This window comes from Anopheles bellator, chromosome 2 (genome assembly GCF_943735745.2).
Source record: "Anopheles bellator chromosome 2, idAnoBellAS_SP24_06.2, whole genome shotgun sequence".
In the NCBI taxonomy this organism is placed as follows: Eukaryota; Metazoa; Arthropoda; class Insecta; order Diptera; family Culicidae; genus Anopheles; species Anopheles bellator.
Window position 1 is genome coordinate 72,473,858 of NC_071286.1, and position 26,498 is coordinate 72,500,355.

The 26,498-nt window shown below is 47.5% G+C and overlaps 3 protein-coding genes across 4 annotated transcripts; 2 read left to right on the forward strand and 1 right to left on the reverse strand.

The window, feature by feature from the left end:
* Positions 1-380: 380 nt before the first annotated feature.
* Positions 381-1,388, forward strand: LOC131208355 (uncharacterized). The gene is made up of 2 exons (XM_058201073.1): positions 381-822; positions 894-1,388. The coding sequence occupies exons 1-2, from the start codon at positions 426-428 to the stop codon at positions 1,280-1,282; spliced, it is 786 nt and encodes a 261-aa protein (XP_058057056.1). The 5' UTR covers positions 381-425; the 3' UTR covers positions 1,283-1,388.
* On the reverse strand, positions 1,324-2,662 carry LOC131208347 (uncharacterized). The gene is made up of 2 exons (XM_058201062.1): positions 2,597-2,662; positions 1,324-2,534 (listed from the first exon to the last, which is right to left on the reverse strand). The coding sequence occupies exon 2, from the start codon at positions 2,531-2,533 to the stop codon at positions 1,478-1,480; it is 1,056 nt and encodes a 351-aa protein (XP_058057045.1). The 5' UTR covers position 2,534; positions 2,597-2,662; the 3' UTR covers positions 1,324-1,477.
* Positions 2,663-4,431: 1,769 nt separating this feature from the next.
* LOC131208354 (uncharacterized) lies at positions 4,432-5,740 on the forward strand. Of its 2 annotated transcripts, XM_058201071.1 has the most exons (3): positions 4,432-4,488; positions 4,572-4,960; positions 5,021-5,740. In XM_058201071.1, the coding sequence occupies exons 2-3, from the start codon at positions 4,684-4,686 to the stop codon at positions 5,434-5,436; spliced, it is 693 nt and encodes a 230-aa protein (XP_058057054.1). In that variant the 5' UTR covers positions 4,432-4,488; positions 4,572-4,683; the 3' UTR covers positions 5,437-5,740. The 2 variants fall into 2 exon arrangements, with proteins under 2 accessions (XP_058057054.1, XP_058057053.1); XM_058201070.1 differs by having other exon boundaries at positions 4,483-4,960.
* The last annotated feature ends 20,758 nt before the right edge of the window (positions 5,741-26,498 follow it).

Below are 26,498 nucleotides of genomic sequence, written 5' to 3' on the forward strand. Positions count from 1 at the left end.
CTCCGCGTGCACGCACACCATCAACCGCACGGAACGGTTGGAAAACGGAACGGACGGTGCGTGTTTATAACGTACAGTTCGATGCTTCAACGGTGCTGTCGAGTAGCGGTTGTTAGTTATTTATGGTTCAAACTGATGCATCACAAGTACGCTGCAATGCTAACCCGTACTTTATTGATAATTTTTTAATCGAAGGAAAATCATTTTTGTTTTAAATTACTAAATCGTTGAAATTTTGTAATAAATTAATACATCACCATTTGTTTATGATGTGTTTTCTGTGCGAGAGACATCGTTTCATCAGCTTGGTGAGCATTATCAGCTCTTTGATAGAATATGCTGATAACACGCGCAGTTTTCTCCCGCAATCGAGAGGAGAATGTTGGCCAGTCCAGTTTGAATAGTGATTCAAAGCAGTCGTTACGATGCGGTCATTGATTTTATTTATTTTTGGTGCGTTGATAGCCGAGAGTGCAACCCAGGAGGAGGAGCATCCGCTGCCCGATTATTTGGTCTTTATGAAGCAATTTATGGTGAACATACAAGCTCGTGAACCGTCCGGAATCATGGTGTGGACAAGGGACAGCCCGTTGATTGAAATGTTTGGAATAGAACTGTATGTTGGGAAGCATAATCACGGCCATCGTGAACCAATCTGGGATCGTCAGCTAATGGTCAACGTAACGGACACCGTGGACGGGAAATTTCTCATACAAGACGAAGAGATGCTCATCGAACCGGGCGATACGATTCGATACAGATTTTTGGTCCTACACAAGCGGACGGTATCGCACAGCAACTACCGAAGGATATTGGTTACAGGTTTGCCCTTTTACCGTCATTCTATAGGTCCGATTCAAAAGCATAATTTGCTTCATTTTCTCCTGCTTTAGATCACCTGTTTTATCGACCCAGGAATTATCATTGCTTCTCTCAGTGTTTAATAAGAGATCAGGAAGGATATCACGAAGAGGCTGCCAGAGTGAAAGAAATACTCGAACGGGAGATAGACCAATGTGTGGGATCGCAAGGCTCTGAACACCTCTTCTTTCCCTTGAGCGGCGCTACGAAGCTGGTGAGCGATGCACAGTATTTCGTAAAATATCGTCTGTGGCAAATCGAAGATCTAAGACCAGTGGTAGACAGTGTTGTTACAACGTACGTGGCCCAGAATGGAGTCGGGTTTAAAATGAGAACCATAGTTGATAAGCTGAAGGTTTTGGAGCTGGCGAGGGGCAGATTGGATGTGGTTGACTTTGATGCTATGCTGCAGAATGCCTAAAGTGATACTACTGGCCAATGCTGCACGACAGTAACGACAGGGTTAAATATTTTATTATTGAATCAAGGTGCTTTTGAAATTTTAAAATAAACAATCAACAGAGGAACACGTTTTCGTCAAAGAAACACTCTTCTCGATCGTACACCGGAACTGGCGTTTCGTAAAGAGAAACTTAACAAATGTGCCCAGGAAGAACTATTTCCTCAGATCATCGTCGGTAGAAAATACTTTGTCATGAGATTTCATATGATGTTCCAGAGTTTTTCGCTTTTTAAACTCACGCAAGCACATGTGGCATTGGTACTGCTCATCGATGATGCAGGTATGTTTTCGTAGCCGATCACTCGAAGGAAAGCTGGCACCACAGTCTTGGCAGCGATACGTTCTGGTAGTTTTTGGCGAACTTGATGCAGTCCGATTGTTTACACTGGCACCACGTGCCTTGGCAGGTTTTGGCTGGCTTTGAGGTAGTTGAGAATATGGCTCAATTACTATCGATTGATGGATACTGGTGGCAGTGGTTGGGATAAATGATTGGCATTGGCCCGTTGGCAAAGAATGAGGGTTTGGTACGGCAGTGGCAGTATTACTTCGGGGACGGCCTTCCGGTAGATCGTTTGCCATAGTAACGGCAACGGTTTCAATCACCGAGGTAGAACGTGCGTTAATCTTTTCTTTAGCAAGACAGGTGGCTTTCATTTTCGAGTACGAGCTTGCTTCTAGCTTTTTGCGCCCTTTCTGTATGTAATTGTTCAGGATACGTTTGTACTCTGTCGGAACAGCCAGACCGTCGGATTGTGCCGCGTCGTGTGAGCTATCTTCATCCATATTGCCGGCATCGTACGAAGCATCGGCCACACGATCGGGGGGTGGCACTGGTTGGGGTGATTCGAGATACTTTTCGCTAAACGGTTCCAGCGATAACTGATCGTGCCGCTTGTAGGAAAATTCGATCGGATTCACTGACACCGGAACCGGCTTTCGATACGTTAAACTTATCTCGGTTTCAGGCGACACCTCCGTAAGGTATTCCATTTCAGAAAACAGCGAAGGAACCTCTTTTTCGAAACATCGACTTGCAGCGGTGTAATTGCCCGGTGGTGGACTATCATGTCGATGATCCGCATCGAACTCTTTGTAGAAATACTGTGAACTAGCACCGGCGATTCGCACTATGTCTTCGCATATCTCGCCAAAGTTATCAATGACGAACGTTTCTTCGTGAAAGAACTGATCATACTCGAAAGCCATGCTGCAAAAAAACGAATCTTACATGCATGCACGGCGATACAGGATCACTGCGCGGCTACATACCCGTACTATCCGCAGATTTCGGTTCCTTAAATGGCCAATGTGTTTCTAAAACAAATCAAGAAAGCGTGCTCTTTTTATTATTGGGCTCTGCTGACATTTGCCCCTTGAAGTGACAGTTCTCGCGAATCCCATCGACTAACGCACTGCGTGAATGTTGCTGCAGCACAAAACACCGCTAGCTCGTGGGAATCGCACGCAGCAAATTGTGCGTTTTGGTCTGATTTAATGGGTTTGATTTTACCACCGTGTTTCAATTTTCTGATTAACCAAAATGCGTGGTTTAATGCAGGAAATAATGAATCGAATTTTATTATTCTGATTTCCAGCAATCGAAAATCTGTTTTACTGATTTTCGACATCATATCAATTCCTATCTTTTCCTTTGAATTCCGTGGCATTTGAAATCGCTAGCATCAAAGCAACGCAGCCCACAATCCGGCGCCATTCAAACAATGCCCGAAATGTTGAAAAGTTTCGACTGGTATGTACCGGTGTTTGGTTCTTTGTTAGGCCGCAGCTGGGCAATACACGGAGCGGCCCCGCGGCCCCGAACCCCGTGAGGTATTCACCGGTGAACTAATAACTTTACCACGTGTAGACTTTGTCCTAGTTGCATTCGCTTTCCATTAATCTGTGCGGTTGTTGCTCTTTGGCCCTGGTGAGTTTCAGTTTAAATTTGAATGAAGTTCCGGGTTTTTCCAACTACGGTATGTGATTTTATTTCGTGGTCGATTAGAGTACGCAGCGTAGGTTAGATTGTTTATCATTTATTCACGGCATGCAGACGACCTGGTAGCTTATTACGTTTCTATGTTGCTTCCGGTTTGCTAAATACTTTCATGCCCTCCAATATTCAAAGGATACAGGGCTGGGCACAAGAAAATGGAATATTAAATAAGCAACACGTCATTAAGGCGGGACGAGAAAGTTAACGGCGCAGTGTGGAGGCGACCCACAGGCTTCGGAGGAAAGAAGTAATTACGAACAGTCTTTTGCCTGCCTAACAGAAAGACATGGTTGAAGGTATTTCAATAGTAGTTCTAACACCAGTGGACCACCGAACGGTCGGCGGTCTAAAATCGGCGGAAGTCACCGGGCATCGCGCTGCGAACTATATAAGTCCCACTTTGGAACGGTGGATTTTCCCATAATGAAATAATGGAATTCGATTTAACACGCGCGCGGCAAAAATGCGGCCATTAAAATAATTTTAATGGCTAGAGTTTTTCTGGCGTAATTACTTTTAAATTCCGCACCCGCGACCAATCATTCCGGGTCCGAAAATAGCGGGTGGCCGCATCGTGGGTGCGAATCCCGCTGTGTGGCAGTCCCGTGTCGAGCCATTATCAGGTCGGCATCCGCGCGGCGACGGCTTTCCATTTCGATGAGGAGAAATCCGGTGCGATAATGAATTTTTAAGCTACTGCGCGTTGCCCGGACGGCCATTCGCTGCGAGGTGGAGCCCCGTTCGAAGATGAATTGTGCTGGTGAAATAAATTATTGTTTGCTTAATTGCTTTCTGCAGCAAGATGTACTATCAGCGAATACGGGCACCAGCAGTTGTAGCTACCGGCACTCCAAAGGCACAGTACATTTGCCCGAAACGTTCTATCATTTCGATTAATTTGTCGTTTTCATCCCCAGTCTTAATTTTCAATTAAGATGGCGATGGCCGTTTGGCGCCAAGAACGTGACTTTTGAATTGAGCTTTTGCACTCTCAAACTGTGAATAATTATTGTAACTCTTAATCAGCGAATGTCAGCGTAATGGCGAAGTAACTATACAAACAAGGCGGCCCCTGTCCATGAAATGGGTGCACCGCTTCCAACATTATCGCTCATGCGTAAAGTAGTTGCTGCGATAAGAGCATACGTATTAACGTTGGTCGGAGGTAGGCAAATAGAGCAGACAGAGTGTCACTGCTGATCTGGTGGCCACAACTCAAATACGATTGGTGGTTGCAATGGATTTCAGTTCGCGAGTGCTACTCTTAAGTGCTGCTCATCTTGCTGCCCGAGGAGTGCTGGGCGTGAACTGGTTCGGCAAAGGTGGTGATCACGATGCACATCAGGTGGGTCCTGTCCAAATGGAGGTGCTCTTCCCGAAGGGCATTCGACTGTGGACACACTACAATCCGGACACGGCGGTTTTTGGTGTGGAGCTGTACGTGAAGTACTACGGTGGTCAAACGGAAGCCCTAGAGTGTGGTCTCTGTCGGAACACTAGTCGGCCGGTTTTCGGCAAGTTTATGCTACAGGACGATAATGTCGTCGCGCGGGTCGGAGATGTCCTGGAGTACACGATCATTACTTCGGACGGTACTACAAGCAAGCGACATGCCGTACGGAGAAAGGTTATTGACGGTAATAAGCACTGCTTTTCGTTGACATTCTGGCTGAGAAGTTTTCTTTTTCGTACATCAGATCAGCTCATTAGACACGCAGATCAATGTGACTCCTGCCCGGGTTCTTCAACTGTACTGCTTCGTGAGCCACAGTCGGAGGCCGAGATGCTTGAGCGTATGATTCTTCGCGTGTTAACTAACCCGAGCTGTGAGTCGTTGTCGCAATGGCTCGTGATGAAAGTGGAACCGCGAAACGAATTGGCCAATGTGGAGGAACACGTTCGAACGGTTTTGGCCCGAATGCTGAGGGTGGCCCAGATGCTGGATCCGGTAGGCAGTAGTTTCGTCTTTCCGGGGGCGTCGGAACTTATTGAGCAAGTGGAGGACCATCCGGATGGGATTGCGTTCCGAGTGACGTCAACAATCGCTAAGCTGAAACTCTTCGAAGTGCTACGCAGCAGCGGACTCGTCGGTGATTACGATGAAGTGTTGTAAATACTAAAACATTGCTCTTTAATTAATTACAAAATTATAAACTGTGTTAAACATAAGAAAACGGGTATAAATTGCCTTGAGAATTAGAATAATTAGGTTCGGCATTGGATCTTGGATTGAGAGTATGACCATTCAAATCATCATGATCATTTGGATCATGATCCGCATTGCGAGCCTAGGGAGAATGAGAAGTGAGAGATTCTATCTTTCTACGTAAAACTATGCATTTTAGAAGGATTTGTATCTAAATGGATGTTGTCGTCATATAGCTTCAGTGTAATTAGTTGAAATAAATCCTGATATCGGGAACTCTATACGGCCGATAGTCTCGTTAAACTACCTGAAAAAAACTACACAAGAGACAGGAAATGTTTGAAGAACCTATCACCAATTTTCGATTCTCGTGCCCATGGCCCTCCGAAACGTGACACGTTTTCCTTGTCATCTCCCAACCTTCACCGCCGTCGTTTTGAGTGAGTGAATGTCACATTGGCCGCCCTCCACCCGTGTGCCACGCCACGCTTATGACGAACGAATTGTCGTTGATGACGATAATGGTGATGAGATATTAGGCTTTCTGGTGGCTTGCCATTGAAGGCCCGGGCACCAAATCCCGTTGGAAGGAGGCGAACCGGAAGCCACCCGAAAGCCGAACCCGTCCGCCGCTTGTCGTCCTCCTCGTCCTTTTGTTGCCGGTTGCCTATTGCCTCGAGCGCTCGTTTCTAAAAACGTTTCCCGTTTTTTTTTCTCGTTCGCCCCTTTTCCAGCGGAATTGCCAACGGGGCCGTGTCTCGGATTTTTCACGCGCTTCCTTGAGCGGGTTGAATGGGATCAGCGAAAAGAAACGGGAACGGGTCGGCCGGGTTGGACGGAAAATGATTTATTAGTCTGCATTAGAATGGTGAACCCGCCCGGCCGGGCCATGAAGGAAAATGGTGGTACCAGCCGAAAAACGACCGGATCCTTCGGAATACGCAAATGGGTACCGAAAAGCGGAGCAGATTCGGCCACTGAACCACCATGGCGAAATCGTGGTGGCATGCGGCAAAATTATGACACCGAACTGAACGGAGGCGGATTGGGAGTGGAAAATGGCAAAACATGCGTAAAGGCAGAGCAATTTCGGTGTTCGATGGAGAAAAATGCATCCACCGGGAGTTGCCAGTTGCTCCCATCGGAACCGCCTGCCATCGCGTTTGAAGATAAGGCCGTCGCAAATAAAAAAAACGAGACAAAGAGTGGGCAACGACTTTTGGTAAGAGCATCGGCAGCACGCGAACGGGATAACAAAGGAGCGGGCGCGTGAAAATTGTGTTCCGTGATCCGGTTCGTCGGCTTTTTTTTTCGTCGATGGTTCCCATCAGAATGGAGTGCTTTCCGCCGCGCGGTACTGACTTCGCAGAAGAGCTCGAGCCGGGCGAACGAGGAGTAAAAAAGGAGCGCCCAAGTACCGGGCGTTATGATTATGATTTCATGAATGATTAAAAGACTGCCCGACTGCGTTCCGACATCGTTGCCGGAGAGGGTTCTGTGGCCATGTTTTGTGTCCCGTTCGTCCCCCGGCGTCCTCAGGCTCTCCCATATACGTTGCTCTTTTATCTGTATGTGCGATCGCTGCTCTGCTCGGTTTTAGGCTTATTTGCCACCCGGCCACCGGCGTGGTTTTGTTCATCATTTACGCGGGGGACCAGGAACGGGCGCGCAAAGGAAGGATAAGCAAATGAGAATGCGCGGTTCCGGGACGATGTGAGATGGCGGTAGCTTCGAGGCGGCTTCATGGTGCAGTCCTTTTTTTTGCTTCCCTCTCGACCTCGACTACGACGATCCTTTGGTTCGGTTCTTGCGGCGCTGCCGCTGGTCCCGGTTAACGACTAATTTCCTTCGGTCTGCACGGGGCGTGCACGTGTAATAATGGAGTCTTTTATTAGGTTAGCGCAGGGTTGCGCAAAGAAATGGTGTTCGTTCGGATTGGCGTTTTAACGCCGTCGACGCCGTCGTCGCCGGTGGGTTTCGCTTGCTTGCACACTTTCTTCCTTTCGCCGTACCGCACGGAGTCTGGTAACTCCGGTAAGACGGAACAATGCTAAAATACACCCTGTGTACAGGACGGTGCTACCTGCGGGGGCACAGCGAAATTGTGTTTATATGACCAACCGCGTGCGTTTGATGATGGCCGTAATGAAGATTATGGCGACCGGCGAGGGAGAAAATCTTCTTACGCTCTTTCGCACGAGTGTTAGAAATGTGTCGGCCGTAAGCTTGGATTATCGTTACTTGGTTTTCTTTTCGGCACGGCACGGGGCAATTTTCATCATAATCGCGCAAATGAAGACAAACATTCGATTGGAGTTGGATTATGGAGCTGGGTCCGGTATATTTCACAGCACGAGCACAAACACATGATCGGTTCAGCACTTTCAGTTCAGTTCAAATCGATAGTTGCCTGAATCACGGGATAGAAATCGTAGTCCTGTACCCCCTTAACACCCGCTTCCTGGCAAAGGAACAGCAACTTCAGCTTGTCCAGCAGAGTGGTCGTCTTGAACAGCACACTGGTCCCGTCGGGCTTAGCTTCCTGCACCGTGCTGGCCACAAGCTGTTTGATTTCCGGTGTCATCGAAAGCTTCGTCTTAACGTACTGCAGCCAGTCGGTAACAGTCTGGTCCTCCGCTGTGGGCTTGGTGAACGTTAAATAGTTGGATCGGTTCCAAGGGGAGCACTGGTTCTGCATCGCCGTTATGATCCCTTCCAGAACGATACGCTCCCGTGCAGGTGAGGGTTCCGCCACCATTTTGTCGAGCTTCAGAGTGCTCGGCTGAGGAGCGACGGGTTCCGCGACCATTTTGTCCAGCTTCAGAGCCCTCGTCTGAGGTGCGACGGCTGACTTGCAGAGGTTGGTCGAAGGATCGATCTCACATTCGAACTTGGACGTGGTACTCGTCTCGTCGGGGTACTCGTAGTCGGTGTAGATACTGTCTGCTCCGATGAACCGCTTCGTGGTCGTCTCCGTTGCGTTACCGGTTGTCGGTTCGGTAGTTGTAGTCGGTCGTGTGATCTTCTTGATCGGCACACGGCGTGAATTAAGAAGCTTAACCCTTTTGGGAGTCGTTCGAAGAAAAGAAAGGAAGCTTCGGCTCCTCGGAGCTTGCCGATCTTCGCAGCTACAGTTGCGCCGGACCATATCATCTGTTAACGGGCACGTGAAATGGTATCCTTAGTAAAGTAACCGCCATTAATAGAAGGAAAGGGATTCGTACCTCTCACGATGAACCTGTGATTGTACCGCAGAGGCTGACTGTTGGTTAGTCCCAGCTGTGCCACGTACGACACCGTATCACCCGGTTTGAGCAGGGCGTTCGCATCGTACACGAGAAACTTTCCGTACTCTGGCTTGGTAATGTTTTGCGACACCATGGGGCTGCCATTTTCTCCGTTCACAAAAATGTCGATCGAAAAGAAGGTCGCCGATTGGTTCTGATCGGTAATGTACACTTCCAGACCCTGTGGTTTGTAGATTTCAAAACGCGGCACTGTCGGTGGGCTCCGGAAGTGATGGTGGTGGCGATGGCAGCCACGTGGCGGTACATCATGGTGATGTTGGTTAAAGTAACGATGGTGGCGCATAGCACCGGTGATCGTGGCAAGGGCCAGCACCACCGAAACGACGAAACACGCACGATACATCTTGTTGGCACACGGTTGTAGCAATGACTGAGTGGCCAACCTTAGCGGTGGTGCTGCTAAAATACTGTGAACCGAGTGCGTTCGGATGGCTTATCAAAGGTTACCCGAAAGGAAGATAACCCTGCCCGATGTCCGATCGATTGTTTACCACTTTGTTGGTGAATCTTTTGGCGGTGTTTCGTGAATCATTGTGGGGTTTTTGCAAACTGACGCTAATCGAGTTTTAACGTGTGGCGCACCGGATGATTGCGAAAGATCGCGTTCTGCTTGCGCCTAGTTATTTCTGCACGTATTCTGATCTGTTGGGAATCGCTTCAGAATTCAATCGAACGATCGAAGTAATTCAAGGACACAAAATCAAGATCATTGATTACTCTCGCAGCAGGACTACGCGCGTGTGCCCGATGAACGGGTACGATCGTTTACGAGTTTCAGTCCGGATTTTACCTGCCCACATTGGAAATCAAAAATTGGGTAAACATAATAACAGCGGTGACAGTTTTTCGAATGGAAATTGAAATACTGCCCACAAGCTGCCTATTTTGAACAGAATGTAATCGGTTAACCATCCGACATGTGTGCCAATTCCCAGACGACATTCCCAGACTCTCGGATGCAGCTTCATTTTAGTAACTTTCTCACACGATCAAAAATGCAACCATTTTTTCCGACAAACAGCCGGCAACCCCGAAGCAAGGAAAGTTTGGTGGAATTTGTTGAAAAATTAATACCCATGTGTATTTATTGATTTCGCCGGTTGCATCTCTAATCAAATTATGAACTCGAACTCGAACCCGGGCACTAGCATCCCGTCCCGTCGGAACTGCTGAAATCACGAACAGAACATGGGCTACGTTAGCAGGCAATCTCTGGGGCGGGGCTCGGGTGGAAGCAAAACATGTACATATTTTACCATCGAAGCTATTCGGCCAATGTTCGGCCGATGGAGGGATGTTGAAAGTTTGAAGGAATAGTTTCCACAAGGGGGTCTTGACGGAACCCCAGCTGGTGGACCTGCTGGTGGTGGTCGCGAGAGCTTTAGTTCCCTTTTATCCTTGCATCGGAGGCATCCGGAACGGAACACATGAGTCACTGTAAGCGCAGGCACCGGTGGGCTGAGTCGCGACGGAGTAATGGAGAAAAGTTGCTCGACAAAACTTTTGCACTCGGCTGACTTATGATTTCAATTTCTCATGGCCTTTGCCGTTGAAAGATCAGAAGGTGACCCCAGAACGACTCCAGGAAAGAAAGTGGGCGGTTGCTTGTGTATGTGTGCGATTGTTGTTGATGAGGAACCTTCGTTATCGCTGTGTTAGCTCCATCATATTAGCCGGAGATGGATAGCGTCCGTTGCCAAAATGCAGAGCCGTGTATCCTTGCATTGGTCGCGGTCGATTGGTATTCCCGAAACATGGTTTGTACTGTAGACAGAAAGGTATCTATCAATCGTAAAGTTTGACAATTTTTCTTTCAAAGACGAAAAACGATAAAGTGCCCTTCGAAACACTGGGACCATGGGTTGAAAGAACACCAAGCAAATGAGTAAAAGAATAGACGTATTATGATAATGAGGATAATAGACTTTAGATAAGGATACAGTGCGGCTTCTACATAAAAATGCTTGAAAAACTAGGTTAAACAAGATCGTCAGAATATCGCAGAGGTTTAATGCTGATACTTAGACCATTACACTGAAGTGGTATAACTAACTGTGTGGTGTAAACATCGCCACGGTTATACTTTGCATTCGATGTTTTCACTCTGCTATATTATAATCCCGAAACAGATATGTTAAATTTGCTAGTAAAATAATAGTATAGTGACCCGTAATAAAATATTGTGAATAGTTGAGCCATATAAAAATGGACGCTTGAAAATGCCTTCGACTAATAGCCATAGAGCCAATTTTGTGCACTCTCCTATAAACTGAGTGTTGATTTATCCCCTTACAGGAATGTTTACCAAACGTAGCTGAGGTGGTTTGAATTTTTCCTCGCACTGTTGATTAATTGTACTCGATAGCAAGATGAAAATATAACAAGAATATGGACCAGACTGATTGGAATTGTGAATTCCCGGCTTTTATCGAACCAAATGGTTGTGTTTTCAGTCAGGTAGGTCTGTGTTGCAATTGTACAAACAAGTCCCAGTCCAAATCGAATGATATGATATGTTCCAATGATCGAATCGATTGATTAAAATTATACCACCGTCGGGAAATCGTGTTAAAAATATTCCGATGATCCCATAAAACGATGCAACAGTCGATTTTCATATCAATAAACAAACGGAGTGGAATGGAATGAGCAAATTGTTTCGGTATGTATTGGCCTCACCAGATACTTCTCTTCATTACTGATGCCTGAGCGGAGCCGAAACGAGGAATTCTTTTGTACAACCCTCACCCCGAGAAACATGTTGAGGCGACAGCGTCAATTTATCAAGAAGTCGACATCCGGGACTAGACCCGGTACAGTGGTCGGTACTAGGAGATGGTGAACCACACCGCACACCACACAGCACATGGGTAGCTTGGGCTGTTGTTCTGTGGCTCTTTTCCTTGTTGCTGCTGCCAACGCCTGTCTGTCTGGCTGGTGTTCAGGGAGGGCATTTTCTTATAACCCCTTTCTTATGTCTGGTGGTCGATGGTCGTGTAGTTTATTCGAAAAGTCCATGTTAGTTGTGGTGAGTGAGAAAAAGTACGAGAAAGAACATTTCTCGTTGTACGCCGTACGGGTTGAGCCGAGCAGAAGGTGCAGAAATTTTCCCGCCTCGCTTGGTGGGTTGTGGTTCTTCAATGCCATTCAGAAGGAAGCTCAATCCGTATTTCATAGGTGGTTTGCAACATTTCATGGGCCCATGTCTGGTACACAAACTTCTAGGCAATCGTTTTCTGCCCCGTTATTGTTTTATTCCCTCTTTAAACTCTTCAATGAAAGCAAACGGTGTCTTGTAAGACGGGCCACAAACTTAACGATTGTAATAATTGTCTAAAACTGGCTCTTACGGCTCTACAAAATTACCATCCGAATGGACCATAAGAAGCATGCAATAAAACCCACTAAATAGAGCCTCAGTACAGCAAAGACTGATGTGTTTTGATGTGTGCCCCGAAGGCACGGACCATAGGAACGTTTCACTTTGGCATATGGCAGTCAGTTGATAGTGGCAGAGGAGCTCCTCGTCTCGAGGACGATGGCAACAGGTTTTTCACACTAGCCCAGATGGGGTCGCGGTGTGAGTGATTGTAATTCGGTAGGTGCTCGTTTAGAATCATAGAGCAAGCATTCCACATAAAATAAACATTCTAATAAATACACTACAGCCCCACACGGTCCTGAGTCCGTACCGTAAGGAGGAACAGGGTAAGTGAGTGAACCATTTCAATGCCGGTTCGGCCTTCATTGCGATGATGGATATTTCCTAGCTGCATCTCCGATGCACCGATGCATGCAGATACGTCCAGGGAAATAATGCTACGTCCGATGTCTGTCACTTTCCCGTAGAAGAATGTGCCCCGAGACCTTTAGTACAATCATTTCAGTGATGTGTGGAGCGAAATGCATCAAGACGAGCAGCATTGAAAGCTTTTACGTATTTTATATACACTTTTGAGAAGTTTTCAGTATGGAGAGGGTCCCACTTTGCTGGCCACAGTCGTTACGACCCTCGTACCGGTTTCTGTTACCGTCTCCCCCCCGAGTCAGGTGCATTGTGTTGTGCAGACCACAGCCGAGCCAAAAGAGATGGTGTTATGTTTTATACGAGTCATTTTGCAATCCATCGCTGGCAAGCTACAACACGCAAGGTGGTGATGCGGTATTTATGACCTGTACCTGCACCAAAAAACCATAACCACCGATCATGGTTTCATAGCTTGGCAATAGACAAAAAAAGAAACACCCTCCATAATCCGCAGGCTAATTCCTGATCTCCTTTTAGCAAATTCTCCTTCTCGCCGGCCACAGTAGAAGGTTTGGACGCTTGTTTTCCACAACGCTTCCTGTAACGCTCGGTGCCCGTGTAGTGAAAGAGCTTCCGGTTCCTGAGTTCCGGTCCGGTGCACCGTGGCCTACGGACATTTCTCTCGACCGACAATGCTGAAGCGCTGCTAAAAGTGAAATGCAAATTTCCATTAATACCTTTTTTTGAAAACCCAACATGCGTTTGCGTTTTCTGGCACCGCACACAATTTGCATACACCACCGTCACGGGTGGTGGTGAAAATGTTATCTTGTAGCATGTGGTACCGTTTCATCTAGGGCTCTGTCCATCCCGGAGACCCCGTAGGATATGTGGTGCATATAAACGTTAATCATTTTCATGACAATTGGGAACCAGGAACAGAGGGGCACCGGCGGGAACGGGCTCAAGTTGTCGGGTGGTTGAAGTGCGATAAAATTTCTCCCGTTGCCCCGTTATTTCAAAGCGCCGTCCGGAAGGCGGAAACCGGGGGGAGGCTAAACTCGAGCCGAGATGGAGGCGCCCGGTTGCCGGTGGATGGCTCCTGTCATCCGAAGATTCCAATTTATTTTGATGACTCGATAGCAGTGGCGTGCCGGTGACACACGCAGAGAGAAAGAGATCGTTCGTGTGTGTTCCGGGTCACCAGCCGCGTTGTTGGAGATGATAAGAAAGCCATTTTTCCAAAAGTCATGTGCGTGATTTATCAAAATTTCAATTCACGCCACTCGATCTTCCGTTTCATGCGCCATTAGGCAGGCAAGTGAAGCAGCCAGGAGCAAACTGGAACGGGTTTCAGATAGTTTGCGGCGAAGGGACATAGAGTTAGGCGGGCGGCCCGAGACACAATTCGCAGCGACACTTTTGACTTCGCTACAGTCGTGCCTATTTTTATCACTATTTATGGTATGGGTAGAGAATTATGTTTAGTGGGGATGTTACATGCGTGTGTTGAATGAGAATCAAATATCGGTGGAGAGCGTAAAAACGTGTGACACCAGATGATTTATTACAGCCGCATGAAAAGGCAAATTGTAGGCTGTCTATTGTTGTCCAAAAGGGCTAGCAGTTGGTGCCGTTTTGTTGAACGTTTTCATCATAAAATCATGTCAGCCAATTAATTAATGTTAAAGTTTGCATTTCAGATTGCAAAGCTACGTTAGCAATGAACATGTTAAGGATCAGGCTGCATGAGGATCGACGTGCGTATCTGGCCTGCAACAGTTAGTCCAGCAACTCGTTAAGCTGGCCGTTCTCGCATCTCAAAGACAGTAGTACTAGGTTTACTAGGTAACGTTTTAAGTTTTAAAAAGCTGGCTGTACCTGCCGATTGAGACTTCCCAGCTTTGCTGTTCATTCATCATTACCTTACTGTGACATCAGGTAAATGATTTTAGGTCGAAACAAAAATTATTTCGGTTTGAAACCCATCGAAAAACGACCAAAAAGCCATTTTTCTTATATAAATGGAGGCGCCCGGTGACCCTTGGGTTCTGAAGCTTTCATGACCCCAAAAAGCAAAACTGTTTCAGGATACTATCAACGCTCTCGGATGGGATCTGCTATCCCTCCCCGTATTATTCACCAGACTTGGCTCTTTCCGAACATCATTCGTTTTCATCGATGGGACACGCATTGGCTGAGCAGCCCTTCGTTTTTCTATGAGGAAATCGAAATGGGATGACTAATTAGTTTACTTAAGCAGACGAAGAATTCTTTCGTCTGGAAATCCATGATTTAGCAGAGAGATAGGAGAAATGTATAACTAGCGATGGCACATACTTCGAATAAAATAGAAATTTCGATAAAATTTTTATAAATATTTGATATTGTTTGCTTCCTTTTGTTCTATTCTCTGACAGTGACGGGCTGTCATAATTTGACAGCATGCAGCATATTTAATGTTAGGGTTGCAGCTCAAATGGAAACGCAAACGGCGACACAATTGAGAAGTTATTTTGATATGATTAAAACACGAAAGTAATTATCATTCATTTTTGATGATGAATTTTGTTCGTCAGACTCTTGAACAAAGTAACGAAGGGATATTTTGAAAGACAACTTCCACCCAGGTGGGTTGCAAGTCGTCGAACTTAAAACGTAGCAACCATAGCTAACATAGCAGGCTTAGACAATCCGCCGTCAAAGAGCTCTCCATTTGAAGTTAAATAATGTAAATCCTGTGTCAACAGCTCTTTGTATTTGTTGTTCTGGGGGAATAATTCAATTGTTACTTTGTAAAAAATGTTGTCCCATCTTCACGGTGAACTGGTTCCACGGTGAATACCACCGATTGTGTGAAACTGATAAGCTGATAGCGGTCACACTTGTTGTTGGCAGTCGACGGTAAATTTGTGTCAACAAATTTGGGCCGTAGATTGATTACATTCATCGGCAGGATTTATCGGCAGCCACCGCCTGCTACCGCTGCAGGAGGAGTATTGGAAACTGGAGGGACTCTCTTCTCGAAGTAAGAGAATGAAAAATGGGGCAAAATGCCCTCGGGACTGAGGCACTGCTGTCTGGAAGGGCTCTCGCTAACCACGAACCCGAGAAGGGGTGGCCCATAAGGTGGCCCTCATCGGCATATCCATCATCGTGGGGCTCTCGAGAGTGTTCGAGAGTTATGTTTGATGGCGCTCGTCACCCGTGACGGTGACGCAGATAAGAATAGCTCGCACAGCACGCACAGCACAGTTTCCCGGACCCCGGCTGATGACAACTCCTTGAGATGAGATGGCCATTTCAGGAGGTGAATTAAGCAGTGTGAGGGCCGTGCTGATATCACTCCCAAACTCAATCAATCACTATCGACGGGATGTAATTCGATTTGAGGATCATTAAACAAACACATTAACTTTATCATTCCCGTGCGCAGCGTGTCGCAAGAGGGCCGTTTAGTGTTTCCACTTCCACGCCGTGGTAGGCACTTCCAGTTTCCCGGCCAAAAGGTGACGATGGCTCATCATAACATCGTCGAGCAACGGGTTTCGTCTGCGATCTTCTTTTCATTTCATGGGCCCTCTCGCTCTTTCTCTATTTCTTTCAAGGGACGCTCAACATTCGAAACGTCACCACGCGAAGGCGGGTCTCCGGCGACATCCTTCTGCGGAGTCATTCTGCCGGAAATATCCCTATTCTGGGTGTGATGTATTAACAAAAAATAAGAATGGGGCTCAGCAGCAGAAAAAAGTGGAACAACAACAGACAAAGGCCTCCACCACTGTTTTATGCCGTCACAGCGTGAAAATGGGAACGTTTTGTGTTGCCAGGCCGAGTTTTTCTTGTTTTTTGGCAAAATAAATGAAGTTATGATGAATGTCTTGCTGAGGGAAGCACTGCGCCGAGCTGTTGAAGAACCTTCCCGTAGCTCGCTCGCCGGCCCGATGGCGGCATTGTTTTGCGTTTTCTCCTTTTTGGGTGACAATTTTTTGTCGACGACAGCCCACTAGCTGGAGAGGCCTCCAGGACATCGCACCATCACCACAGCGGCGTACCACTTGTTGAAGGACCATCGAAGAAAAACCGTCACAAAGAAAGAAAATAACAAGTTGGACTGTTCCACAAAACAAAAAAAAAGAAACCGAAGCGCTGTAATATGATTACCGAACTTTGAACAACGACGTGACGTTCGCTCGCCAAACAGCTACCGAAAGAGAGTGGAACCGAAGTGGACCACCGCCAGCCGAACCCCGGGGAGGATTTGGTGGAAATTTATCATATTTTCATTTCCATTTATTATCGCATCATGGCCAAAGTCCGGACCGGCGTCGTCCGTCCCATTGACGTCCGGGCGGCATCGTGATTCTACAGACCGGCGGATGGTGGACTTGTTGAAACATTAAAGGTTCGTTCAGACACAGTCTTGAAACTTTCGTGTGTGGCATTCGAGACACGAAACGCTTGGCCAGCGAATTTGCTGGCAGTAGTTTAAACGAAAGGATCATGGAAATTAAGTAGGAAACTTGGTGGTTGAATGCTGTCTGATTCGATTTTGTAGAAAACTAGTCGGCTTGAACTGACTTAAACAACAATCTATTCAAACTACATGAGAGAAGTTCGTATTGTTTATTGAGGAGTACCGCAATCGAAAAGAAATGTGTAAGGAGATCCCAGATGTTCCCAGTCGACAGAAGTTCCGTTTCGCTCCGGTTTGAAGCCGCAGAGCCGGTCCAATTTACCAAACATAAGTTATCGCGCCAACAAACGCCACTAATTAAGATGTCTACACAATTTTCACATCGCACGTGCCCACTTAGGAAAACACGGTGTGGCGTGTGAATATTTCTGCCGGAGTCGAAGAAACGGATAAGCCAAGTTTCTCGACCCGACAAACCAGTTTCAATTACAGGAACCGTACAGGCCAACAGAAGAAGTAACGCGCGTCTCGGAACGCAACGTTGCACGGCGACCCCCGCTGCGGGAGAGACGCAAACACGCAACACGGTTCGGTTTCGGTTGGCCACTTTCCAGCACTGGAGATCCCGGGCGAAGGAGTCCCGGGCGCCCGATGAGGTTAATAGTGACTGCCATTACGCACGAATTCCACGACTCGCCATCTGTTCTTTTGGGCGGCCGCCGGTGGCCGGTGCCGAAGTGGTCGAAGTCTCTCTATAATGAAAATGTTTTCACTTCGCTACACATGTTGCATCGATTTAATTAAAACTACATGAAAATATAATGAAAATATTATCACATCGGAACACGTGTTACCCGTGCCCGGGGTGCGAGAAGCCGCTGGCCCGTCTAGCGTTGGTCGGCAGCGAGGCAGATCTTGTTGGAGTGTTGAATCCGATGTAGTGCGGCACGGGGTAATACTCTTACCGTTTACGAGCGTCGGCCTTTCGGGTGGATTAATGTTTTGAAATCGATTCTGAACAATTGGCCAACTACAGGCGACTAATGTGTTGTAGGGAAGTTGAATGTTAAAGTTTTATTTATGTGTAAAAAATATGTTTAAGATATTCGGAACGGGCCCTGTGATGCTGCCGATGACAACGCTTAGTTCGTAACGGTAGAATATTAAATTTGATTTCGATTGGAAGTCTTGAGTTTGAAGATGCGTTGACTAGTTTTTGCTCCTCTCTCTTTAGAAACATAAATCTCAAATGGGAACCCACCGGAACTTCATTCACATATTATTACAACGATTGCCTGAGAGCAAGAAAATCGCCCATTTGCAACCGGAAACCGACACCACGAAGTAAAGTCCAGTGGAAAATTATTACCATAGCTTTGCGCAACAATTGGTGTTTGGATAACTGGTTCCGGTTTACTTTACAGCGGCCTTCCCCGGCACCGGTGCTAGTTTCGTCAAAAGTTTCTTTTATTGCCAGCACAGCCCCGCGGCTGGCCTTTCTTTGGAGGTTGGGAATTTTTTCTCTCACCTGGCCGCGCCGTTCTGGCCGTTTAGTTCTAGGCGAGACAGGAGCGAGTCCAACAAATTACATTAACTTTTCACGGCACTAAAAGTTTTACTTCACCCGCGCGCCAGACTTCTTTTGTTCGTTTTCGTTCGAAAAAACGTTAAGCTAAAGTGAGAGAACGCGGGAAACGCCGGGAGCCAGGGGTTTGAAAATGATGAGTATTTTCACGAAAAGACTTGCACCTGAAGCGCGCGCCGGATGAATGATTTTTTTGTGTGCCCCTTTGGGCGGCAAGAAAGCTGTAAGTCCGACGGAAGTGGGGTCCTTACGCGAAACTACGCGGTGAAACAGAACCTGGTCAGAACGAGCGAGGAGTGAAGCGGTTCTGACTGGTTTCCGGTACGTGATGAAAGTTTCCATTACTCGGTCCGCTCGGGGTCCGTGCACGTTGTTGCGGAAATGGGCGCCATGCAAAGCGCCTTCGCGAGTGAGACACAAAAAAAGGGGAAGCTGAAGTGCTGAAAGTAAGTCCTACAAGTGGATAATTATGTAAATAGTTCTAATTAGAGACACTTTGAAACCGGTCCGGCCCGGGTAGGTAGGTAGCATCCCTGGAGCCGGAGGGTCCGAACGAGCGCACGAGTTTCTTGTTTGTAGCTCGCGTAACGCAACTCTTTGGCGGACGGCACGTGTGCCGTGTCTTGTGCAACTAAAAGCGATTATACAACAATTATTTCTCTGCGCCCCAAAAGTTGGTCACTCCGTCGTGTACCGGAAAAAAAAACCGGGAAGCTGGGACCCGTGCTTAAATTATAAAAGTTGCCTCCCCGGCACCACTGGGCCACTGTTAATAATTTAATCAAATGCAATCTCAATTTTGCTCCTGGCCGCCTCGTGGCCACCAGGATGCTCCCGATGCGATGGAGTAAACAAACCAATTTGAAAAATTTAATTTATCGCCAAAGTGATTGGTTCTTTATTGAATTTGTGCAGCGTCCGGGTGCGATGCCGCTCCTGCGCACCGGTCCAGATCTCGGAGGATGGATCAATTTTATGGTACCCACTTCATGGGACCGATCACGACATCATCGTCGTGTGGTGCGATAAGCAGCCAGTGAGCCAGTGAGTGAGTGCCATGTGTGTACCGTCAAGTCTGGGCTGTCAAGGGTCCCAAATCAGATCCCCGGAGCCCGCTCGGGAGGCGGCCAGGTGCGTGCTTGGTCATTAAAATTCAATTAGGCGCATCGTTTTCCGTCGGTTTCGGTTTCGTTCGAGGCTGCCGGAAAACATGTAGAAACCAAGCAGAACCAAGCAGAAGAAATCGGGGAACTAAGCATGGTGAAGGATTGCCCAGCCGAGTGCAGCCGTACGGGTTGCTGCGTGTCGAATAATTGGTTGGTGTCGGTGGAAAAATTGGAAAATTAATTAATTTGATGCCATGATCGAGCCCGGGGAGCAGGATCTTCGCTCGTTTGCCGGGTTGCACTCCGACCGGGTAGGTCGAAAAATGCTGCGACGTGCGTCCTGGGACCATAGTTGGGACCGTCGCAACGATAATGGATTCTAGAACTGTTGGAGCATGTCCTGCCAGAGAGAGAGAGAAAGCGGGCACCCAGATTGGGGATCGTGCGAGCAATGCGAATGAATACTAATTGAAAACTGATTATCATAAGTGATCCAAACGTGTACCGAATGTGGTACCCTTTTCTGTCGAATGTTTTTCTATGCCCCGTTATCCTCACGCCCAGCGGTGCACACAGGCACGAGAATTGACCATGCGACCCGAACCGTCTGGTCCTGGGCCGCTCTGCATCCAGAGTGCTGCGAACATGATCCTAATGAAGATTTCACTTTGATCTCGCCCCCGACATGGCAGATTGGGAACGAGCCCCGGGAGCTCGTTTGTAGCACAAATAGTATTGATTTTGGCGCCCGAAGCGGGCACAGGATGGACACACGGGACGGCAGGACCGGAGCTCCGCTGACTGACAATGTTATTTGATATTAAAACCACCGCCCAGACACTTCACAAACATCTTTTGCGTTTGATGAGAGATTGTTTTGTTTCCCGAAAATTGTTTTGATTTTGCCCAAAACGTGTGATCGAGGCGTTCGGGGGTCTCTTTTATCTTTCCTGGCTGGGGTTTATTGGCATTCAATATCCCGAATAATGGTTGTGTAGAGTAGTGGCCCCGTCTTGACAGGAGCAAGGTCTGGATCATGCCACGCTTCTCGGGCCTGATGAAGTCAAAACAAGTAATGGAAACTTTGCAACGCTTTGAAGTGCCGCCTCTCGGAGTGGACTCGGGGGCTTGATTGACGATGATTTGTTTGACTAATATCACAAACAGATCATGGAGTTCAATTAGTTCTGCTCGTGGAGATGAAGTTTTACGGTGCCTGTGTCAGGATGCCTGTTTTGTGCAAGTCTCTGAGCCTTTATTTTTCTGATGGGAAAAAAAATTATAATTTAATAAGAAATGAGTCTCATAGTTGAATATTATGATTCTAACACTTATTTTAGTAAAGTGTGTAGAAATATACGAAATACGCATGACGAATGGCTTGGCCTGCGGAAGGAACACTGCCGCACTCCGGGCCACGTTCAGTGCGAAAGTTAGTCACGTTTTTTCTAATTTCGTTCCTATTTCGCATCTACATTTCATCCACTGTCTTAGGCAGGGCGGAGACGGACAGTACCGTGACGTGCCCGGAAGCGTCGGTATAAATTGAAAATGCCGCCAGTGGCTTGGATAAAAATTAGAAAGAAAAAGCCGCCACCGCAAAAGATAACGTAGCCGAGGCCGTATAATACCTTAGTCCGCGTTCATTCGCAGCGAGAATGGTTTCAGAATTCAGTGGATTCAATTTTCCCCGGCTTTTCCATTCCCGTCTCGTCGTTTTTTCGCTTCGGCTCGCGCACGCTACGACGACACTGCGTGGTGGAAAATAAATGAAAAGCGGAAAAGATTTATTAACATTTGTAAGATTATGCATAAGCTCTCGCGGGAACCCACCACCCAGCGGCCGATGTGTCCCCTACTCGGGGCCAGCGACCGGAGAAACCGCACAGGTTGTGGGCGCTCCCCATGCCGCCGGCTCAGCGTTGATTCGTGGATACTTCTTGAGACCGTTTCGTTCTGTGGCCGGCCCACAGGAAGTTGACAATTGGCTGGCCGGCATTGGCCAGTGGAACGGCGGTGTAACGGTGTGCGCGGTGTTATGTTTAATTTTTTCGCTCAAATCCGAACACCACCGGTGTGTTCCAGTTCCGTGTCCTGCCGCGGAACACTCCGTAAGAAAGGGCCTCGGGCCCTTCGCTCGCCGACGGATGAACGGGAACACGCGATGATGCGTGAAATTTTAATAGAAAAAGTAAATCCACTTATTATTCCGGAAGCGAAGGATGACGCTGGCTGGGCGGCCGGGCGACATGTTGCGCGGCCGAGGTGTAGCAGCAGCAGCTAGAAAGATAATTTATCGATGCGTCGCCTCGTTGCGATAAGCTTAATGGATTGTACTACACCATCGCGATGACCAATTATTCCGACCAATTGAGCGGCGCGCGAGAACCGGTTTGCATCGGCCTCCTCATCGGCCCTTGGGAATGTCCGCTTTACGGAAGCACTTCGGAGTAGTTGCATTAGCAGTGTGGAATCTAATGTCGTTAGACTTTTGTTAGAAACTGTACTAAAGCAGCCAACGATTTAGAGATACTTACAATAAGAGCTTACGTTTGTGGGTTTAAAACCTAGACAGGGATAATAAAATTGAATGAATACAAAGTACGACAAAGTGGTTAAAAATTGAACCCCATCAACTTCGATGAGTGCTTTTTGATCCTCTGCTCGACAATCTGTCGGCAACTCGAAAAGCTGTCAGCTGCTCGACAATGCTGCTTGTAGGGGTATGATTGGTCATAAAACGGGGCCAGGAGCTGTATTGACGAAGTAGACGGAGAAGTTGTTTTATGAAGAAGTATATTCGATTATTTATTATTTACTATTGCCATCACGCATCATAATACCCCAGGAGTGTGTGCGCAAAAGTAAGTCGAGTCCAATCGGTCAGAAGTGGCCATAAAACTACAACTGTTGCCGCGATGATGAAAAAGCGATTCCTTCGCCTGGTCTTTCCGAAATGAAAGGTCGGTTTATAGATTCCATTCCAATATTTGTTGACACGGCGGAACATACCAAGAAAGCAACAATTTCCTGTAACACTCTTGGTTGAATGTGTGCGCCACGCTGAAGCTTTCTTTCAGTTGTGGATGCCTATGTTGGGCCTATGTTGGCCTCTGTTTTACGGTTTTTCGTTATGTACACCACTTCCTGTCGAGTTCCGTACCGGGTGGTCGGTTCCGTGACTCTGCATAATCCATATGCTTAATATTATCATCATCAAAATATACTTCGTATCGGAACGGTTTTTCCTGCTCCCGGGTGCGCTCATGATGCGCTTCTGCGCTTGTCCAGAGAATGTGGGGAATGTTAGGCTACGCAACGGACGGAACGAAGGAAACGTTTAGCATTTTAGGCCGACGGTCCCGGTCACACATCCGGGATTCGGTTCCAGCGTCAGCGCTGAACTGCATAATTGTAGCCCATTGTCATCTGCTCTGCAGCTCGGAACGGAGCGGAATGCTGGTCATTTTCTAAACTTTACGTGCCAATACTGTCGATCCTTTTCATGACAACGCTCTGGCCACCGTTGGTCTGGCCCAATCCGAAGCCAAAAAAATGTAGATCGAGTACCGCCGGCAAGCATGCTGGTCCAAGGTACCAAGAATTCACCAACATGGTTCTGCTTTCGCCTTTCGCAAAGTGGAACACCATTTTGACAGCAACGACACCGGCTGACCAACCGACGGGCCATTCTAGGTTAATGGGACAAATCTGCATAATTTTTCCACCCCGGGAACGCATTGATATGATAATGTTATTTTGTTTTGATTGAAAAATAAATGAATCCTTACGCCGTCCCAGGCGGGCCACCGGCGGGCCAAACTGTTGCTTCTGCCGCCGGCACTGAAAGCTGCAGCCGGGGCCGGACCCTGGCCATCATCATCATTTTCGACTTGCGAAGGGTTTAGGCTTCCGGCGAAATCGGCAATGCCAAATCTGCACGCATGGCCGTATAATAATGTTTACGTTGGGATGCAGCGATGTTTATGTTGCGAAAATGTATTCAATATCATTCCGGTTGATGGCCCCGAGCCCGGGCGGTCGGGAATGCGGGCGAGGCGCATCCCTGGCCCGTTGCGTTTGGTTCGTTGACTTTGGCGGTCGATTGGCATGTTGCTGCCGGTCGTCGGTGCCGGCAATCATCGGCGAAATGGATGGCGTATGCGCGCTGGTTGGTCCATAACCTTTATTTTATGTTCGCGCTTTGATGCTGAACGCGGGGACATAGGCGCAGGTCGATTGGTTGCGGGCGATTGTTTTGTCGATATTTCGCAATCACTCATCTCGCAAATGAAGTTGCATCCATTTGGGTCGGATCAAACGGCTCGATGGGTTTGTGACGAGTACAGAAATGTTTACGGATACACATTTCAATTAAACTGAACGCGGCACTTACGCTGATTTGTGTCCATTTCGGTTGTGCTAATATTAGCAGCGTTACTAAATTGAATGCAATTTTTGTAGCAAACGTCAAAACGGGGAAAAACCGTTGTTCGGGAAGTGTTGAACATGGAGTTGAAGTCCGCCAGAAGAGGCCAACGTAAGCAAACCGAATTACGAATTTCCCGCACGTTACGGCAAACTCCCAAACTATTTGCCGTAAAAAATATAAATTGTACATCAATTTCGCGAAATTATGTAAGGCTAGAAATTTTCATAAATCACATTTACGCCGACGACGACGTGCGGACCCGAAATAGCGCCCGGTGTTTGGCAAATTTCGTCAATTTGCAGTCGATTGCAACATTATTTTTTTTTTAGCTCGACGCCTAATTGAGTTTGGGGTCGATCTGGGGCTGAAGTCTGGGGATGGTGTCGCGGACCCATTTTCCGCTTTTAGCGCCGAATAGAGACTCAGGTGAAAGTATCAGTAGAGAGCGGAAGAAAAAAGTCGTTTAACTCACCGCCGGTGTTTGCTGGCTGGCCCGATGATAAGAGGTCGCAAAGGCAGTCGAAAGTCGCTAAAAACGGGGGGCAAACAGACAATTTTGCCTCTCAGCAAACCCCAAGCCCGGCGTTTCAGGGTCGGGTGTAGCAAATGGCCAGAAAAAGGTGTGAAAATCGCGGCAGTCGCGAAAGGAAATTTGAAAATCTTTATGATAATATACATCATAAAAGTAATGAAGCCCCGGTTCTTCCTGGATCCCGCCCAGCCTCGGGGTGATCCGCTCGTCCGTTCGAAGTACGGCGCCTTTCAAGTACCAGCCTGCGAAATGGAACGTTACAATCACGTCGAACATAATTTCCATCAACACCACCGAGGACAGGATTCTTGGATTTCCCGTTCACGTTCACGGAAAAGTCAACCGGGTTTTTGCCTTCCTCATTGGCCCAGCGCTGGATAGGATCAGGTTGGACGCCCCTTTTCATTGTGTCTCCTTCTTCGCTGCCCGCCGCTGGGCTGAGCATCGATTTCTTAATGCTATTCATTAAACTGGCGTATTTTTTCTTTGCTTACATTATTTCTCTAGCGCGCTTTAATCGCAACCGGAAGTGGACGGAGTGGATCGCGGAACGATCCCTCCGTTCGCTCTTCATTCCGTTCCGTCTCACGGGACTCTCGTTCGCTACACAATGAGACATTAAAGATTACCATTGTTACATTGGATGCCCTGTGGATAGATAAAGGACGTTGCCCTAATTGAGCTGCTGGCGCCAAAAGGATTATCGATTAATTGTTTTTGATTTTGTATTATCATTCGAGATGTTTTGAGCATGATAAATTGTAGAATAATTGATTGATTACTTACTGACCTACGTACTAGATCATGGTGATGGTGATAGCGGGCAGCAATTGTGATAAGCAAAAAATGGTACTCACCGATAAGAAGGCTTCAATATCACGCCACGAGAGTATGACATTTAAATTACTGCAAAGCATGCGCTTTCGTCTATTTTGCGCGCCCAAATCAGCATATCATCACCTGCGTGATGCATGTTACCATGGTGATAAATTATCCGCTCACATGATATTCGCTAATAAATGTTGGACGCCCATTGTTTGACCCCCACCATGGAAGGCATAAACAGAAAGGCACGCGAGCCCCAGCGACTTCTCGAGCTTCGACGTCGAGTGACCTCGACGATGTACAATTGAAAGAAAGGCTTGAGTCCTTTCTTCGGTCCCGCTGCGGAAGTAATTTCGTCCTTTTCGCTGGCCTTCTTTCGCCTGACTTTTCCGTGCACTTCAAGGGCCCCCCGTTTCTGTGTGTGGAATGTAATTCGCCACGGAAAGTCGGAAGCTCACCACGGCACGGATAATAACAAGCCATTTGTTGTGTGCAATTGTGAACAAGAAGGAAATGTCGCCTTAATGCTCTTTCTCCACGATAAACCCGGTTGCCCAGGTTCGGCCGCGAAGAAACGGCGTGTACATGCTTGGTCTCCATTTCTTTCCACTTCGCGCTCTCTTTCTCGCTCTCTCTTCGTCCGTTCCGAGTGGAGCTCCTCACGAATCCTTTGAGGTGAAGATGGCGCCTTCTTTTCTTTTCGCAGGTGCTGAGTCGTGTAAATTACGGCGCATTCACCGTATTTGTCGCAAGTCGACCGTAATGGTTGCATGTGAAGGGCCCTCCGGGCCGGACCACCTTCCGTTCCGGGGGGTTCCATTGTTTTGTGGAGGAGATTTGGTTGTGTCGAGGTGCATGAAAGCTTTCAACAGAGCTTTCGAGTTCGTCCGTCCGGGTCCGGAAGGTTGACACCGGCACTACCGGATGGCGTCACTCCGCATTACGGTAGGCGTCGCATGGCTGAAGGTGATTTGCTCGTGGGATTGAGAAATTTTCAATCAACCACAGGACCCGCACACAGAAGGTGCACGTGTATGTAATTTTCTTTTCAAAGCCAAGCGCAAAAAAGAGGTCAT

Bases quoted from the DNA above. Each gene is read 5' to 3' on its own strand.
- LOC131208355 (XM_058201073.1), top strand. From the start codon at position 426: ATGCGGTCATTGATTTTATTTATTTTTGGTGCGTTGATAGCCGAGAGT. The intron at 823-893 runs GTTTGCCCTTTT...CTCCTGCTTTAG, and splicing joins CCGAAGGATATTGGTTACAG to ATCACCTGTTTTATCGACCC.
- LOC131208347 (XM_058201062.1), bottom strand. From the start codon at position 2,533: ATGGCTTTCGAGTATGATCAGTTCTTTCACGAAGAAACGTTCGTCATT.
- LOC131208354 (XM_058201070.1), top strand. From the start codon at position 4,561: ATGGATTTCAGTTCGCGAGTGCTACTCTTAAGTGCTGCTCATCTTGCT. The intron at 4,961-5,020 runs GTAATAAGCACT...TTCGTACATCAG, and splicing joins ACGGAGAAAGGTTATTGACG to ATCAGCTCATTAGACACGCA.